Below are 17,118 nucleotides of genomic sequence, written 5' to 3'. Positions count from 1 at the left end.
GATATGAACAGACACTTTTCCAATGAAGACATACAAGTGGCTAACAGATATATGAAAAAATGTTCAGAGTCATCAGCCATAAGGGAAATTAAAATCAAAACCACATTGAGATACCACCTTACACCAGTTAGAATGGCAAGAATGGACAAGGCAAGAAACAACAAATGTTGGAGAGGATGTGGAGAAAGGGGAACCCTCTTACACTGTTGGTAGGAATGCAAGATGGTACAGCCACTTTGGAAAACAGTGTGGAGGTCCCTCAAAAAGTTGAAAATAGAGCTACCCTATGACCCAGCCATTGCACTACTGGGTATTTACCCCAAAGATACAGACGTAGTGAAGAGAAGGGCCATATGCACCTCAATGTTCATAGCAGCATTGTCCACAATAGCTAAACTGTGTGGAAGGAGCCGAGATGCCCTTCAACAGACGAATGGATAAAGAAGATGTGGTCCATATATACAATGGTATATTACTCAGCCATCAGAAAGAACGATTACCCAACATTTGCAGCAACATGGACGGGACTGGAGGAGATTATGCTAAGTGAAATAAGTGAAGCAGAGAAAGACAATTATCATATGGTTTTACTCATTTGTGGAACATAAGGAATAGCAGGGAGATCGGTAGGACAAGGAAGGGAAGGATGAAGGGGGGGGAAACCGGGGAATGAACCACGAGAGCCTATGGACTCTGGGAAACAAACTGAGGGCTTCAGAGGGGAGGGGGGTGGGGGATTGGGATAGGCCGGTGATGGGTATTAAGGAGGGCACGTATTGCATGGAGCACTGGGTGTTATACGCAAACAATGAATCATGCAACACTACATCAAAAACTAATGATGTACTGTATAGTGAATAACATAACATAATAAAAAAGAAAAGAATTTTCTGAAATTGATAAAAGATATCAACCCACAGTGTCAAGAAGCTCAACAAAACCCCAAACAGCATAAATATGAAGAAAACCACGTCTTGCCACCTCAAAGTCAATTAACTGAAAACCAAAGTTAGAAAATTTTATAAGTAGCCAGAGGTGAAAAGACATATTCAGGGAACGACAATAAGAATGTTGGTGGCTTTTTAAATCAGAAACCATTGAGTCCAGAAGGTAATTGAATGACATCTTTATAAAGAACTACACACAGGATGCCTGGGCAGCTCAGTTGGTTGGGTGTCGACTCTTGGTTTTGGCTCAGGTCATGATCTCATGGGTTGTGGGATTGAGCCCAATGTCATGCTCCTCACTCAGCGGGGAGTCTGCTTGAAAGATTCTCTCCCTTTGGCCCTCCTTGCTTGCGCTCGCTCTCTCTCTAAAAATAAATCTTAAAAAAAAAAAAAACAAACAAACCCTACAAACAACTTTGCTAACTTAGCAAAAATATTCATTTAAAAAAAAGAAGGTAGTGGTACCTGGGTGACTCAGTCAGTTAAGCATTCAGCTCTTGATTCCAGCTCAGGTCGTGATCTCAGGGTAGTGAGATTGAGCACTGCATCAGTCTCCATACTCAGCGGGGAGTCTGCTTGAGATTCTCTCTCTCTCCCTCTCTCTCTCTGCTCCTCCCCCCTGTTCTCTCTAAAATAAATAAGTCTTAAAAAAAAAAATGAATAAGAAGAAGGTAATCTAAGGCCATACCAGCCTGAAGAAGGAGAAGAAGAAGAAAGAAGAAGAAGGTAGTCTAAGCCCATACCACCCTGAAGAAGAAGAAAAAGAAGGTTGTCTAAGGCCATGCCACCCTAAAATGTGCCTGATCTTGTCTGATCTCAGAAGCTAAGCAGGGTTGGGCCTGGTTAGTACTTGGATGGGAGACTGCCTGGGAATACCTGGTGCTATAGACATAGATAGATAGATAGATAGATAGATAGATAGATAGATAGATATAAATTTAAAAAGGTAAAATGAAGGCATTTACAGGCAGACAAAAACAGAATAATTTATTTCCAGCAGATCTGTACTGTAAGAAATACTAAAGGAAGTTCTGCTAGGTGAAAGGAAGTCATTGTGGATGAAAGACAGGATCTGCAAGAAAGAAGCAAGAACACTAAATATATGGGGAAATCTAAAAGACCAACTTTTTTATTATTTTTAGTTATGTATATTTATATATTCTGTTTTCTTTAAGACTATTGACAGGTTAAAACCAACTAATAGCAGGAATTGTAGGAGATAATATCAATATTAAGGGGCTTGTAACATATATAGGAACAAAATTTATAACAGGATCACACAAGATGGGAGCAAAATAAATACAAGTATCTATATTCTTACATTATTCAATAGTAATATGTGATTTGTAGGTAGACAGTGATAAGAATGTACACTGTGATCTAAAATAGCATAAAGAGGGGCGCCTGGGTGGCTCAGTTGTTAGGCGTCTGCCTTCGGCTCAGGGTGTGATCCTGGGGTCCTGGGATCGAGCCCCACATTGGGCTCCCTGCTCCACTGGGAGCCTGCTTCTTTCTCTCCCACTCCCCCTGCTTGTGTTCCCTCTCTTGCTGGCTGTCTATCAATTAAATGAATAAAACCTTAAAAAAATAAAATAGCATAAAGAGCTATTTCAAAAAAGTTAATCTAGGAGTATAAATGGAATACTAAAAATATTTGACTCATTTAAATGAAAACATGGGTAAATTTAAGCTCAACTATATCAATAATTTTGTTCAGTGTAAATGGTCTACTTCAAGCTCACCATTTAAAAGGCACAAGTTGTCAGACTGGATAAATAATAAGCAAGAACCAACTATGTGCTAATTAGAAGAGACATTTTAAAAATATGAAGAGGGGCACCTGGGTGGCTTGGTCAGTTAAGTGTCCAACTCTTGATTTTGGCTCAGGTCACCATCTCAGAATCCTGGGATTGAGCTCCGCATTGGGCTCCTTGCTCTGCAGGGAGTCTGCTTAAGGATTCTCTCTCCTTCTCCCTCTGCCCCTCCCCCTGCTCTCGCTTGCTCTGTTTCTCTTTAAAATCAATAAATAAATCTTTAAAATAAATAATAAAAAATAAGAATATGAAAAACAGAAAAAAAATGTGAAAAACAGGAGATACAGGTTTCCAGTTATGGAAGGAATAAGTCACAGAAATAAAAGGCACAGCATAGGGAATATAGGCCATGATATTGTAATAGTGTTTTATGGTCACAGATGGTAGCTACATTTGTGGTGAGCACAGCATAACATTTAGAGCATTTGAGTCACTATGTTGTAGGTCTGAAACCAGTATAACATTGTGTATTAACTCTACTTAAATAAAAAAAAAATTAATTGGGGCTCCTGGGTGACTTAGTTGTTAGGCATCTGCCTTCAGCTCAGGTCATGATCCTGGGGTCCTGGGATCTGGCCCTGCATTGGGCTTCCTGCTCAGCAGGAAGCCTGCTTCTCCTTCTCCCACTCCCCCTGCTGGTGTTCCTTCTCTCTCTCTGTCAAATAAATAAATAAACCTTAAAAAATTTTTTAAATTAATAAACAGTTTGAAATAAAGACTGAAAAAGATATATTTTGCAAACAGTAAGCCTAAGAAAGTAGAATTCAAGACAGAATTAACAGAGTATGAGCAATCTTACATCAATAAGATAAAACTATTATAAATGTATATGTACAACTAACAACATAAAAATATGTGAATCTCAAACTGATAAACCCTGTTATTGATAGAATATACAAAAAGTAATAAAGATACAGGTGATATGAATAATGCTGTCAACCAATTTGATATAGTGATATTTGCAGAACACTATACCCCAAAACTGCACATTCCTTTTTAATGTGTATGAAATATTCACCAAGATAAACCATATGTTCAGCCACAAAACAGATATCAATAAATTTCAAAAAACTGACATCTTACAGAATATATTATTTGACCTCAGTAGAATTAAAATGAATAGCAAGAGAATTGCAAATATTTAGAACTGATAATGGAAACTATACAAAAATTTATGGGATTCACAACATACTTCAGTTAAAAATTAGTATTAACATTAGGGTGATTTCTTTAAAATATTAAAATTCGACTTGCCATTAAAAAACATTTATGGGATTCAGCTACAGCAGTGCTTAGAGGAAAATTAATGGCCTTCAATATTCTATTAGAAAAGAAGGAATCAAAGAACTAAGCTTCCACCTTTTTAAAAAGTAGAAGAAAAGAACAAATCAAACCTATAGTATTGTAAGTAGAAGAAAGAAAATAATAGAGGAATGGAAATCAATGAAACAGCAGACAAACAATAGAGAAAATAAATTGCAATTATCAATTTATTGTCTCTCAGCTCTAATCCACCCTTTTAAGTCCTGCTTTGTGATAGTGAATCTGGATGTTGTCAACATTTCTCCTTTGTCACCTGGCTTGATACTAGGTTTTGTCAAGATGGTGGTGGTGGTTCTCTGCAAAGTCATAGTAGGAAAGAAGGGGCTTTCCATATTGGTAGCCTTGTGCTTTTTTCTTAGCACATTAGCTGGCAGTTGAGCATGTGGAAGACCCAGTAGTATTTATCTCACCCTCCCTTGTGGACAACCTAACCACACCCTCTGGAAAATTTCTCTGCTCCTTGATGGGTCACTTCCACAGACCAGCTCCAGCTTACATACACCCTTGCAGGAAGTGTCTCAGCCTCGCAGGGTGCTGTTCCTATGAACCAGGTCTGGCCTTGCCCTTTGGCAAGTTCTTCACTACAGGGAAGGTTTTGTGTTACTGTGGCAGGAGAACCCATGCATTGAGATGTGAATCAACATGGAGGGTTCTTTTCTTCTAAGTTCTTAATTCATTATTTTCTTATTTTCCCTCCATTTAGTGGTAATAGCAGCGTTCTGCAATTGCTAATTTTGGACACCTTAGACTACAGAAGCCACATATGTAATTTTAAATTTTCTAATAGCCACATTTAAAAGAGTAAAAGAAACAGATGAAGTTAATTTTAATAATATATTCTAAAACATATTTTTTATTTAACCCAGTATATCAAAATATCTTCCTTTCAATATAAAATTAAAATTTTAAGCTATTTTAAACTTTTTTTATAAGTCTTTGAAATCCAGTGTATATTTTATTTTTATAGCATATCTCTATTCCAACTAGCTACATTTTAAGTGCTCAGAAGCCACTTCTGTTGCTAGTGACTATCTACCATATTGGATAGTGTAGCCTTAACTCCTCTTTTACTCCTTGTCATTGTTGACTACATTTTACTTGCTAATAATTCTTTATATTAAATTTTCCCTGTTCAAATTGCTTATGTGGTTTCTGTTTCCTGACTGAACCCTGGTTGGTTGAGTCAACAAAAGCCAAAAGCTGGGTCTCCGAAAAGATTAAATTGATAAACTACTAGCAATATTGATCAGGGTGAGAAAGGGAGAAAATCACTTTTATTCAGAATAAAAAGGGGGATGTCACTAGAGATTCTCTAAACTTTAAAAGCATAATAAAGGATGTTATAAACATAATGCCAATAAATTATACAACTAAGATGAAATGATGAAAATTTTCTTGAAAGTTCAAGTTACAAAATTCTCAGGAAAAGAATAGAAAAAGTGAATAGCCCTATATCTCTTAAAGAAATTGAATTTATAGTTGAAAACCTTCCCATAAGTAAAACTCCGGGCCCAAGAAGGCTTTAGTTGTGAATTCTATCACATATTTGAGAAAGAAATCATACCAGTTTTATAACACTTCAGAAAACATAGGAAAATGTTGGGAACACTTCCCCAAAACACTTATTTTATGAGACCAGCATAACTCTAATACCATACTCTAATAGCAAAACCTGATGAAGAAATTTTAAGGAAAAAAAATAGTCAAATGTCCCCCCAGAAACAGACTCAGATATCCTTAACAATATATTAACAAATTGAAATTAGCAATATTTTTAAATAATACTACATTAGTTTTTACCCCAGGAATACAGAGTTGGTTCAACATTATAAAAATCAATTAAGGTTATCCTTCCTATTAATAGAATATCAGAAAAGCTATTACGATTATCTCAATAGATGAATAAAAAGCATTGGACATAATTCAACATCCATTTATGATTTAAAAAACTTTTAGCAAACTAGGAATAGAAAATCAGTAAATGTTAACTTGATAAAAGTTGTCTGTTAAAAACATAGCTAATGTCATTCTTAATGGTGAAATATTGAGTGCTTTCCACCTAAGATAGGGAGAAAAGCAAGGCTATAAACTTTCACCACTAACTGAAAGTCTTGCTAGAGTGATTGGGGAAGAAAAAGAGTAGATAATTAGCTTATCAGCTTACCCTCATCCCCATATTTTCTATCATAGCATTCTATTTTTTTCTAATAGTTATTATGTGTTTACTTTTTAAATTTACCTCTGTGTCGCCAGTCTTCCTCAGTAAGCTCCAGGAGGGAGGGACCTAGCATTGTATCTGGTGGCCTGTAATAAAGATTATAATATTTGATGTATAAATGAATACATTTAATATTTGGGGAACCTTCTCTTCCCTAGCTTTTCGTTTTTCTTTTGGAGAGATATTCACTAATTTATCCCCAGGGAAGAAGTGAAAGATTTCATTGGTGAGTTTAATAGAAGGAACTAGGTGAGTATAGCTCAGATTGTACCTTTTCTTCTCGTCACTTGCTGAGAGCACACCTCCTGTTCTCTTTTCCTATGCAATAAATTTTATGGGGGTAGCCCATACTGCAGGGAAGGGGCTGCTTGTCATTGAGTGGGTAAATCTCTTTAATTCAGGGGTGAAATATTCAGGCTTACCTGCCCATAAACCTAGTATATTTTCCCCAATTAATCTTTACTAATAATGTGGTCTGTATTTTGATCTTCAGCTATCTGACTTATGTTCCCTTCCTTTTCAAAAGTGTTATTGACTTATCTTAAACTCTATCATCTCTCTAAAAACTAAAAAATTGTTTATCAAAAAAGATCATAGAATTACAAACTACTATTCCTAAAGTTGTAACATGTATGGGAGAGAAAGGTTGCTATCATTAAAATATAAGGAGCTCTTACAAGTCCATAAGAGAAAAATTTGCTGTGCTAGAAAAATAAGCAAACATAACCTGTAATCCACAAAAAAAGAAATGTACAAAGAGCTAGTAATAATAGCCATCGTTCATTGAGGACTTACTGTATACTATGTCCTTAAAAATTTACGTGCATTATCTCATTTAATCTTTCAGCAACCCTGTAACACAATGATTTTTTTTTCATTTTACTGTAGCAAACACGTAGTGTTTATTATGTGCTAAGTACTGTTTAAGCACATTACTCACATTCTACCCATTTTATAGATGAAGAAGCAGGCATGAAGAGTTTAGCCATTTGTTCTAATAGTTGAGCCAGTATTTGAACTCAGGAAGTCTGACTTTAGATCCATGTTTTTTTAACTACTGCTCTATACTGCTTTATTATAAAACAAATATAATGCTTTTCTACCCTTATTTTATTTCTAAATTTCCAAAACAGTACATGATTGTACTAACAAATGTGAGCAATGCAACAGTGTGTAAAATAAAAAATAATTACTTTATTTGGACTCCTAAATTTAAAGGTAACAGCTATTGACAGCTTGGTATGCATTCTTCAAGATGTTCAAGAAAGGAAAATTTTTAAAATGAGGTACTGTTTTTCTGTGTATACCATGTGTATGTGTTTGTGGTTTTTAAAAACCTTTAACATACTACTGGCAAGTGTATGGGGAGCAAGCACTTTGGTATAGTGCTGATGAGAGTGTGACTTGGTATAATACATCTGGTGGAAAATTTGGCAGTGTCTGTCAAAATTTTAAATGTGCTTATCTATTCATTGTTTTTCAAGGAACAGTTTCTAGGAAACATAGAAAAAATGCCCAAAATTGTTCAAGATGCATGCATAAAGATAAGGATATACACTGCAAGGTTTATAGTAGTATTTTTTTTTTAACCCACCATTGGGAACAGCCCTTGTCTAAACTGTATGGGTTTGGAGAATTAGTATGTTACCATATAGTGAGTTAAATAATAGTAGACTTACAGTTGATTTTTTTTTCTTATGAGATATATCAGAATAGATTTAGAATTAAAAAAAAGTTACTACTCCCTTAGGAAATCACAATTCCCTGAAGTCACATTAAAAATCACTATAAGGAGATGTGTACAGAACTTATCAGATGATATAGCATCTGATACTCAGTAAATATCTGACATTATTACTATCTCTGTATCTCCACAGTTAACATTTTTTGGTAATCAGAAATAAAAAAATTATAAAACAGAGTACCTCCACAAAGCAACGATGTTACCTATCGAAGGTTTGTGAAAGGGCATCTAGGTGGCTCAGTCAGTTAAGCATCTGCCTTCGGCTTGGGTCATGATCTCAGGGTCCTGGGATTGAGCCCCGCATTCCATCAGGTTCCCTGCTTGGTGGGGAGTCTGCTTCTCCCTCTGCTCCTCCCCCTTCTCATGCTTTCTCTCTCTGTCAAATAAATAAATAAAATCTTAAAAAAAAAAAAAAAGTTTGTGAAAGACCAATTCTTAGAATCAGCAGATAAAAATTCAGTGGACATAATAAATACCCTCCAGGTATTCTGGTTCTTTGTGAACTTTGGGCAAGTCCCTAAATTTTTTTTTAAAGATTTTATTTATTTATTTGACAGAGCAGCAGCAGAGGGAGATGGAGAAGCAGACTCCCCGCTTAGCAGGGAGCCCGATGCAGGACTCAATCCCAGGACCCTGGGATCATGACTCAAGCTGAAGGCAGATGCTTAACTGACTGAGCCACCCAGTCTCCCAAGTCCCTAAATTTTTAAAATAACCTTATCTGCCAAATGGAGATATTAACCAAAGTGCCAAACTGGGGGTTATTTTGAGGAGCAAATGAGATAATATAAGTGTAAATTATTTGAAAAGTTAAGTGCTATACAAACCAATTTAGTGTAGGAAGCTGGTTTCAAGCATATTACTAGATTGTCTACTGCCTAGTACAATGCCTGAAATCTAGTGAGTGTACATTTCTTAGTTTCATAATTCTGAATTTATAAATTGTGTGATTTCTTCCTGCATATTCAAAGTTTGATTTATGTATAATCATTTCATATGTAGAGTTTGAGCTTTTCACTTTTTCCCAGAATGTATTATTGTTATGGAAAAATAATTATTAAAATTTGTGTACATTTTTGTTCCTTTTTTTAATTTTAGGAATGGAACATTACTAAACTTTCAATTGAGTATGATTCTGAGCCTTTTGGAAAAGAACGAGATGCAGCTATTAAGAAACTGGCTACTGAGGCTGGAGTAGAAGTAATTGTACGAATTTCACATACATTATATGACCTGGACAAGTAAGTTTTTTTTCTCTTATTTTTTATGGTAAAATACACATAATATTTGTTATCTCAACCATTTTTATGTGTACAGTTCAGTGGTATTAAGTACCTGGACAAGAGGCACCCAGATGACCCTGTTGGGTAAGTGTCCGACTCTTGATCTCAGCTCAGGTCTTGATCTCAGGGTTGTGAGACCAAACCCCGCGTTAGACTCTGTGCTGGGCATTAAAAAAAAAAAAAAAAAAAAAAGTACATGGACAAGTAAGTTTTAACCTGTGGTACTTAAGTTTTTCAAAATGAAAGTAACAACATATACATAAAAGAATTGTGGGAGAATTAAGTGAATATATCAAACCCTTAGCATTTTATTTAACTGCTCTGATTTTTTACTTAGGGACAGATTCCAAAATTACAGAAGTAGTGAGTGCATAAGATAAAAATACTTAGAATTTCAGTTTCAGACTGTTAAGAGTATTACAAAATTTACATTGACTATTCTAACTCAGCCTATGGTCTTGCCTTTCTGGGCTCTTAGCAATACTAGTTTCATAGTTTATATGACACAAAACCATGAAATCCTGTGGTATATTTAGTATGAGTGTCTGAAGTTTTTTTATTTCGTGTGTGTTTATCTTGTCTATTTGGATTTTAAGTCCAGTTGCAAATTGTATGTAATACTACTTTGTATAGTTGTAGTCCCTCAAAGTGTATTGCTTGAAATACCATTTCTTGGTGATGCTTTGTCCAAAAAAAATTTTGTGGTCAAGTTTAAATTTAGGAGTTATTATATGCTTTGAGTTTTGAAGGTTCACAAGATTCATTAACTTACTAACTTTTGGCATACTATTATCCTTATAAGTGCTGAATTTGAAATTTCATAATTTATGTACCTTTTGAATTATTTTGCTTTTAGTTATTTACTCATTTTATGTAGTTAATAAAGCTAATTCTGTAAGTTACTTGACAAACTAGTTAATTTTATTCTACTTTTCCAAATGCATGAAAAAAACTGTGGTTTGATGTCAGTCAGGGGTGACTATTTGCTATTAAGTTAGAAGTCATATATCTCGGGGCGCCTGGGTGGCACAGCGGTTAAGCGTCTGCCTTCGGCTCAGGGTGTGATCCCGGCGTTATGGGATCGAGCCCCACATTAGGCTCCTCCGCTATGAGCCTGCTTCTTCCTCTCGCACTCCCCCTGCTTGTGTTCCCTCTCTCGCTGGCTGTCTCTATCCTGTCGAATAAATAAATAAAATCTTTAAAAAAAAAAAAGTCATATATCTCTTAAAAATAAACTTGTCTTCTAGTTTACGGTTTTCTTAACATTAGGAAACTGATAGCAAGAAGGAAGTATATTTGGGGTAGGGTGGGGGTAGGACTTTCCCTTTTTCAATTCTAACTTCATGGCTGGTCTAATGATTAAATTGACTTAAGACAAATTAACAGGAGAAAAATTTAATTCATATGTCTAGGATATGAGACTCGAAGAAGTGAGCAAAGGAGGCAGCTTTTATACCTTTTAGACAAAGAAACAATAAGTTAGCGAAGAAATGCCAAGACAAATAAGTTTGGGTTTAGGGTAGCAAATGTATGAAGTTTATACAGCCTTCTCAGTCCTGAATTACCTGTCTCTGATGATAAGAATACCTTTTACTCTCCAGGTTCTGCTAGAGTACCCTTCACATGGAGAATTTATTTCTTGCTTTCAGGGGCACAGAGCAGGGTCAAAGTGTCCTTCTTATACTGACTGTTTCTTAAGTAACTTTAATTCAAAATAATCAATATTCCAAAGTGACATATTTTGGGGCAGCCTGTCCCAAACCCCATCAGAGGCAAAATAGGATAAGAGCAATTTCATCTAAGTGGGAGATTTCGTGTTGTGCGTATAATGGGATTGTTTAGTGGATTGAATATGAATATTTACCACATATAATTCATCATAAAAAAATGTAACATACAGAAAACATGTTTTTCAGGTCTTTATTTTGCTTGAGTTATGTAATTAGCAGTGTCTTCAATAATATCACTACAGTATCACTATAGTCCAGAAGTTTCATTATGACCCTATGTATAAACTCAAAGTATTATACTGAAGCAAAATTACTGGAAGCGGAGAGGATAGTTTTTGTGGTGTTTACTTTCTGTACATACAATTTATATGTAATTATATGTGGTATAATGAAAAATGTACAATTAAAAAAATTTTTTTTCATCATGGTAAAAGTGTACTCTTTAATCCCCATCACCTATTTACCCCATATCCCACTTCACCTCCCCTCTGGTAACCATCAGTTTGTTCTCTGTAGTTAAGAGTCTGTTTCTTGATTTGTCTCTTTTCCCCCCCTTGCTTGTTTGTTTCTTACATTCCACATATGAAATCGTTTGGTATTTGTCTTTCTCTGACTGACGTATTTCACTTAGTGTCATACTGTCTAGTTCTATCCATGTTGTAGCAAATGGCAAGATTTCATTCTTTTTATGGCTGAGTAATATTCCATTATGTATATTATAATGTGTATATATACACATACATACGTACCACATCTTCTTTATCCATTCATCTATCGATGGACACTTGGACTGCTTCCATAGTTTGACTGTTGTAAATAATGCTGCTACAAATGTAGGGGTGCATGTATCCCTTTGAATTCGTGTTTTTGTATTTTGGGGGTAAATACCCAGCAGTGCAATTACTGGATCTTAGGGTAATTCCAATTCTAACTTTTTGGGGAACCTCCATATCATTTTACACAGTGACTGCACCAATTTGCATTCCCACCAACAGTGCAAAAGGGTTCCCTTTTCTCCACATCCTTGCCAATACTTGTTTCTTGTGTTTTTAATTTTAGCCATTCTGACAGGTGTGAGGTGATATCTCATTATAGTTTTGATTAACATTTCCTGATAGTGAGTGATACTGAACCTCTTTTCATGTGTCTGTTAGCCATCTGGATGTCTTCTTTGGAAAAATGTCTATTCATGTGTTCTGCCCATTTTTAATTAGATTATTTGTTTTTTGGGTGTTGAGTTTTATAAGTTTTTTTATATATTTTGGATACTAACCCTTTATCAGATAACGTCGTTTGCAAATATCTTCTCCCATTCAGTAGGTTGCCTTTTAGTTTTGTTGATTGTTTCCTTCTTTATAGAAGCTTTTTATTTTGATGTAGTCTCAGTAGCTTGTTATTGCTTTTATTTCCCTTGCCTGAGGAGACATATCTAAGAAAAATGTTGCTACAGCTAATATCAGAGAAATTACTGCCTGTGCTCTCTTCAAGGATTGTTATGGTTTCAGGTCTAATATTTAGGTCTTTAATCCGTTTAGAGGTTTCTTTGTGTGTGCATGTATGGTGCAAGAAAGTGGTCCAGTTTCATTCTTTTGCATGTAACTGTCCAGTTTTCTTAAAACTATTTGTTGAAGAGACTTTTTCCCATTGTATGTTCATTCTTCCTTTATTGATGATTAACTGACCATATATAATTGTGGGTTTATTTCTGTGTTTTCTATTCTATTCCACTGATCTATGTGTCCTTTGTTATGCCAGTACCATACTGTTTTAATTATTACCAGTTTGTTATATAACTTGAAATTTGGAATTGTGATACCTACAGTTTTGCTTTTCTTTTTCAAGATTGTGGTGGCTATTGCAGGCCTTTTGTGGTTCCATACAAACTTTAGAATTGTTTGTTCTAGCTCTGTGAAAAATGCTGTTGGTATATTTTTTTTAAGATTTTATTTATTTATTCGACAGGATAGAGACAGCCAGCGAGAAAGGGAACACAAGCAGGGGGAGTGGGAGAGGAAGAAGCAGGCTCATAGCGGAGGAGCCTGATGTGGGGCTCGATCCCATAACGCCAGGATCACGCCCTGAGCCGAAGGCAGACGCTTAACCGCTGTGCCACCCAGGCGCCCCTGCTGTTGATTTTGATAGGGGTTGCATTAAATGTGTACGTTGCTTTGAGTAGTGTAGACATTTTAACAATATCTTTTGTGTTACTTTTTTTAAGTTTGTTTTTTTATATAATCTCTACACCCAACATGAAACTCCCCGCGACATAAAGAATTGCACGCTCTTTGACTGAGCCAGCCAGATGCCTCATCAGTATTTGTTCTTTCAGCCCACAAGCAAGGAGTGTCTTTACATTTCTTTGTGTCATCTTGAATTTCTTTTGTCAGTGTTTTATAGTTTTTGGAGTACAAGTCTTTCACATCTTTGGTTAAGTTTATTCCTAGATATTTTATTTTTTTGGTGCAGTTTTAAATGAGACTGTTTTCTTAATTTCACTTTCAAATTCATTCTGTGAGGCCGGTATCAGCCTGATACCAAACCAGATAAAGACACCATAAAAAAAGAGAATCATGGAACTTTACATCAAAAACTTGGGATGTACTGTATGGTGACTAACATAACATAATAAAAAATTTTTATAATAAAAAAGAACTATAGGTCAATATTTCTTATGGATATAGATACAAAAAATTCTCACAAAATACTAGCAAACTGATTCCAACCGTACATTAAAAAGGAAGAGGAAAATATAAAGTATGTCCATAAGATACATGTGCTGACATATTTAACAAAGGCATGATGAGCACAACAGAAAGTAGCAAGTGATTATCACCATGGTGTATAGAATCATAATTAATAAGACTTGCTTTATTGCTCCTCAGTATAATATTGGTGTGGTTTGGTTTTTACTGATGATTAAGAGATTCTTTGAGCTGATTTGTAATATTTTTTAATCTTTTTGTATATATTATTTTTATGTTATTGCCTTTAGGCTAATTTAACCACTTGTTTTTTTCACTCATATATGCTTAATAATACCCTTTGTCCTTAAAGGTTTTGTTATTTGCATGCTGTATATTTTTAACACATAGCAGATGTCTAGAAAATGAAGAGAATAATTTTTAGATTCATTAGCTATTTTAATAAGTTTCCTGGACATAAGAGAAGCTTATGTCCTCCTGGAAGTCTAAGTAATTAATTTTGTTTTCTGATTTTGAGCATTTTCAGAAGTTATCAATCAAAATATATTGTCATTTTTTAATTCTAATTGCATTTTGCTAATTTTCTCTTTTGCATTTTACTAACTTTGTAATAGGATCATAGAACTCAATGGTGGACAACCACCTCTTACTTATAAAAGATTCCAGACTCTCATCAGCAAAATGGAACCACTAGAGATACCAGTAGAGACAATTACTTCTGAAGTGATAGAAAAGTGCACAACTCCTCTGTCTGATGACCATGATGAGAAATATGGAGTCCCTTCACTAGAAGAACTAGGTAGGTATAAATGAAGCTTGAGAGTTAATAAATCACTCAGAAAATCTCACTTCTAATTTGACATGTAAAGTATTTTGCATTAAGAGGGAGAGAAAGGAGAAAAACATCTAAAAGAAACTCTTTAAGAAGTAATAAATCTCAGTTTGTTTCTCAGAGTCCATAATCTATCATGCTTCATTCCCCCTTCTGATTCTGAGGGCTTCAGAGGGGAGGGGGAATGGGATAGGCTGGTGATGGGTAGTAAGGAGGGCACGTATTGCATGGTGCACTGGGTGTTATACGCAACTAATGAATCATCGAACTTTACATCAAAAACCAGGGATGTACTGTATGGTGACTAACATAATATAATAAAAAAATATTATTATAATAAAAAAGTAATAAATCTGTACATTATGTATTCTGTAAGTGTGATCTATCTGTTAATCACCTTAAGATGTTTGTCCTAAAAAATAGAGACCATATTATATCCTCATATGTGAAGACCTATCCAGGGCCCTCAGTTTATTTTTATGCTACTGTCATAATTTTTCTGCAAAGTATTTTTTCCCAGTTATTGTGGTTCAATGAAAATTATTTTAGTTCCAGAAGAATATTTTTTTCTTTTTTCTGTTTTTTTTTTTTTTTTAGGTTTTGATACAGATGGCTTGCCCTCTGCAGTATGGCCAGGCGGAGAAACTGAAGCACTTACACGTTTGGAAAGGCATTTGGAAAGAAAAGTATGATAATATCGATCATGCTTGTATTTCTAAACTGACATTTAAAAATAATTTTACTCTTTTTTAAAAACAAAAATAGACTGTTGAAAAGAAGAATTGAGAGAAATAGTTAAAATAGCATAAACCTAATTGTTTGAAAATTAACAACCATCTCCTCATTTAAATATTTTTTTTCCTCCTCTGCTGACTATTTCCTCTTTAGCTACTACCAATACTATCTCTTTTATTCTTTCTGTGTAAGCTGATATCTGATGACCATAACTTTGAAGCTAAGATAAAGTTCTTTTTCACCTTTACCTCAGTGTCAAGGAGACAGGTTGAAAGTGCTTTCAGCCTGGTGTTAGGGATTTGAAGGTAATTTATTTCACATGAGTATGTGCTACACGAGGTTGGATGAAACAAAAGAATGCTCACTTTTATTCTGTTGTGTTTTTTATTAAAACATGTTTGTGACTAGGATAATAAAATTTTATTCCCCAAGAACTATCTTTTTTTAAAAATATGTCAGTTTTAAACACTCTTTTAAAATGGAAAAGGCAGTTAGCTAGCATAATTCTCTGTGTGTTTTCAGGCTTGGGTGGCAAACTTTGAAAGACCTCGAATGAATGCAAATTCCCTGCTCGCTAGCCCTACTGGACTCAGTCCTTATCTACGATTTGGTTGTTTGTCATGTCGACTATTTTACTTCAAACTAACAGATCTCTACAAAAAGGTATTATCTAAAACTGAAGCTTATTTTTCAAAATATTTCTTTAAAAATTGCTGATAATACTTCTTTGCTTTTTAACCTTAGGTGAAGAAGAACAGTTCCCCTCCCCTTTCCCTTTATGGGCAACTGTTATGGCGTGAATTTTTCTATACAGCAGCAACAAATAATCCACGCTTTGATAAAATGGAAGGAAATCCCATCTGTGTTCAGATTCCTTGGGACAAGAATCCTGAGGCTTTAGCAAAATGGGCAGAAGGCCGGACAGGCTTTCCATGGATTGATGCCATCATGACACAGCTTCGTCAGGAGGGTTGGATTCACCATTTAGCCAGACATGCAGTGGCTTGTTTCCTGACCCGAGGTGACCTGTGGATTAGTTGGGAAGAAGGAATGAAGGTGAGTATTCTTCCAGCTAATGTAGCACAGTCTTATTTTGAGTCTATGCCTTATTAAAACAGTTCCTAGAAGTTGTCTGTTAGTTAGATTCATTTATAGTCTAATTTTTTTCAGGAGGTAAAGAATTTAATTCTCTAATACAGGCACACTCTTGGAGAGCAGAATGGTGTAATCAGACAGGAAGAATGGTGAAAACTGGTTTCATTAACCGCAAGTCATTTCAGAGACTGAACCAGCATAGCCATCAAGGGAACTATAATGGTTAACACTCTGGGCTTATTGGATTAACATCTTTATAGGTGATCATTTCTGTTACAAAAAAGGATTTGCCCAATAATTCTTAGAAATAGCAAATTTATATTATAAAATTTAAAATATATATCATTTTGCTTCACTTCAACATCATAACTTTTTAATGATCTGTTATGTAAAGTGAAGCATACTACATTTTGTGACATCATCTTTTGTTTATATATAATAGGACTTGTTTTACCTTCCTGCCTGTATCATAGATTTCCCCTATCTAAGGATCATTTCTGATCCTTTTTTTTTTGTGTGTGTGTCTCCTATATTTCCTAGTACAAAGTTGTACATGAGGTAGATGTATAGTACACACTTAATGAATTTATAAAAAGGTATTTTAAATCTATTTCCCTTTTGGTCAAGGAATTTCAAATTTAAACTCTATAATGCTAGTGCCTTTTTTTTTTTTTTTTTTTTTTTTTTTTTTTTTT

At 34.9% G+C, this 17,118-nt stretch overlaps 1 protein-coding gene and 1 pseudogene across 2 annotated transcripts in view; both read left to right on the top strand.

Annotated features, from left to right (window-relative positions):
* The window catches only part of CRY1 (cryptochrome circadian regulator 1), a 98,498-nt gene that overhangs the window by 71,597 nt on the left and 9,783 nt on the right, over positions 1–17,118 (top strand). For both annotated transcript variants that reach the window (XM_008705647.2, XM_008705646.2), the window contains exons 3-7: positions 9,145–9,287; positions 14,376–14,560; positions 15,191–15,279; positions 15,851–15,991; positions 16,073–16,384. In XM_008705647.2, coding sequence (XP_008703869.1) covers positions 9,145–9,287; positions 14,376–14,560; positions 15,191–15,279; positions 15,851–15,991; positions 16,073–16,384 — 870 coding nt within the window. The remainder of the gene's footprint in view (positions 1–9,144; positions 9,288–14,375; positions 14,561–15,190; positions 15,280–15,850; positions 15,992–16,072; positions 16,385–17,118) is intronic.
* On the top strand, positions 1,719–1,838 carry LOC121104477 (annotated as a pseudogene).

This window comes from Ursus maritimus, unplaced genomic scaffold, assembly GCF_017311325.1.
Source record: "Ursus maritimus isolate PB19 unplaced genomic scaffold, ASM1731132v1 scaffold_21, whole genome shotgun sequence".
NCBI lineage: Eukaryota > Metazoa > Chordata > Mammalia > Carnivora > Ursidae > Ursus > Ursus maritimus.
Note: the sequence above shows the minus strand (reverse complement) of the source record. Positions and strands in the feature narration are given on the sequence as shown.